Genomic DNA, 1,959 nt, shown 5'->3' on the forward strand with positions numbered 1-1,959 from the left:
ATAAACAGTGGAGGATAATGAAGGGATACCAAACAGAGAAACGTCTGCACCTCCTCAACCCACCATGGCATAATTTTGCTGGTTGCCATACTAAAAGTAAAGTACAATAAGAGAAATGTAACAGGCTACAGTGAGCAGTGTACAGTCGCCTGGTCGAGTCGAGCTGGTACCACGCAGGGGAAATGGGCTACAACAGGTAAAGGGCAACAACGACACTTTTGTGTGTACGAGTGAGACAAGAAGTCTGACACTTTTAAGTCAAAGTGAGAACCATACCTGTAGTGTAGTCTGAACGCCAGCATGAACACTGTACTCCAGCAATTCACTGTCAATCACTTTGTTCATTCCCTGAAAAGGAGAGAAGATACAGTTCAGTTTACTTGTTACATGGAGAGCTACTCAACCTGTGAAAACAGTTGTGTAATGTCTTCTTAGGAGGAACATCATCAGGGTTATCGTGGCTTGGGCATGAGAATTAAAATCTACAACAGATAATCTATTTTACAAACTGGAGGCACAAAGTTTGGTATATTTATGTGTACACACAGATCTGTTCTTAATCATCATTTATTTGAATATTGAGACGGTTTCCATTACTCATTTCAGGTAATTCCTTACCTCGTCCTCTTTGTCTCCAAGCTGAGAGCCTGAATCCATACTGCCGCCTGTGGCTATGGGATAAGGACCCTCCTCTGGCTCCTTCATGAACACTGGCTTGTCCTCGATGGAGATCCACTCCTGATAAACACGGACCACTTTTCGCATCGCTGCTGCCTCGCACATGGGAAGAAGAAACGCCTATATTGGAAAAGACGGACAAATAAATATTATTATTCAATGAAAAACACTTAATAATGCCAGTCAAAGGTGTGACACACTGGAATAGCTACATGATGTCAAAAACAGCTCTCCTTCACCTGTCTAAAGATTTCTGTGATGAAGTTGACATTGGTTCTGGAGCTGGTCAGCACTCTCCTCACCACCTCCATGTCCGTCAGCTGTTCTTCATCCATGGAGCAGAGTGAGGAGGAGCTGGGTTCCCTCTCAGTCAGTGTAGATGTGTTGGAGTGGCTCTGCTCAGGCTCGCCCCCAAGCCCCGGACACCCGGACAGCCCCATGCTGCCTCCTCCTGGCCCAGATGAACCCCCGCTAATTTCCAGGTGGCTGTCAGACCGGATCCCACCTCCGCCGCTGTCATCCGAGCTGCCTGCAGAGCGAGCTGCCAGGCCGGCTGCTGCTCGCTGGAGGTCAAGAGTTACACAGGTCATACAGTGAGGTAAGAAAATAAAGAGAAACTGGATGAACAAAAGACAGTTAGTTACATTTCTATACTACTCATGTCCCTTCTAAGCGGGGTCTGAGTATAAGAAGTAATGTCTTGTACATTTCTGGTGATTTTAGAATGAATAGAAGAATATCTGGGTAGTTGGCATGAGCAGTCTAGCTCATTTAGTAAATCGCAAAGTAACAAAACACCAGCCACAATATGTGTGTTACCTGTATGTTCTTGGGGACGTTCTCTCCCTCTGTTCCTGGGATTTGTGTGTGTGTGTTGGGTCGTGGCTCCAGCCAGAAGGAGACCAGCCAGCGTATGAAGATGACCCGGGCCTGGAGGAAGCTCTCCTTGGTGCAGTACAATGGTTCGCCACCATCCTGCTCCCTGCGGACCACACTGTAGTAGGGCTTAGGACGCATCGGAGGCACGTCTACAGGGAAAGAGGGACATCTTTATTTATGTGGTGCAGCATTACAATAACATTACTGTTCAGTCAGTGTGTTCCAGTGGTTTTCCACCTTTACAGTAATAAGTATCTCTTAAGTGAATTCATTATACTGACCCAGTATGGGGTTGTAGAGGCTGGTTTCCATGGCGAAGTTGGGAAAGATATGAGGAAGGTAAAACTTCCTGAAGTGACCAAATAGGAAGCTAAAGCCACGTTCATGGTTCTCTTTACAACG

General features: G+C 46.2%; 1 protein-coding gene across 1 annotated transcript; it reads right to left on the reverse strand.

Annotated features, from left to right (window-relative positions):
- Positions 1-236: 236 nt before the first annotated feature.
- LOC111662416 (ral GTPase-activating protein subunit alpha-1-like) lies at positions 237-1,952 on the reverse strand. Its single transcript, XM_023416272.2, has 5 exons — positions 1,839-1,952; positions 1,498-1,706; positions 918-1,241; positions 619-798; positions 237-348 (listed from the first exon to the last, which is right to left on the reverse strand). Exons 1-5 carry the CDS (start codon positions 1,867-1,869, stop codon positions 259-261), a joined length of 834 nt encoding a protein of 277 aa, XP_023272040.2. The 5' UTR covers positions 1,870-1,952; the 3' UTR covers positions 237-258.
- Between the last annotated feature and the right edge of the window lie 7 nt (positions 1,953-1,959).

The sequence above is a fragment of the Seriola lalandi genome, unplaced genomic scaffold (genome assembly GCF_002814215.2).
Source record: "Seriola lalandi dorsalis isolate HSWRI2012SDOR001 ecotype SW California unplaced genomic scaffold, Sedor1 jcf7180002000538, whole genome shotgun sequence".
NCBI lineage: Eukaryota > Metazoa > Chordata > Actinopteri > Carangiformes > Carangidae > Seriola > Seriola lalandi.

Bases quoted from the DNA above. Each gene is read 5' to 3' on its own strand.
- LOC111662416 (XM_023416272.2), bottom strand. From the start codon at position 1,869: ATGGAAACCAGCCTCTACAACCCCATACTGG. The intron at 1,707-1,838 runs GTCAGTATAATG...CTTTCCCTGTAG, and splicing joins CCTCTACAACCCCATACTGG to ACGTGCCTCCGATGCGTCCT. The intron at 799-917 runs GTGAAGGAGAGC...TTTCCAATATAG, and splicing joins TCACAGAAATCTTTAGACAG to GCGTTTCTTCTTCCCATGTG.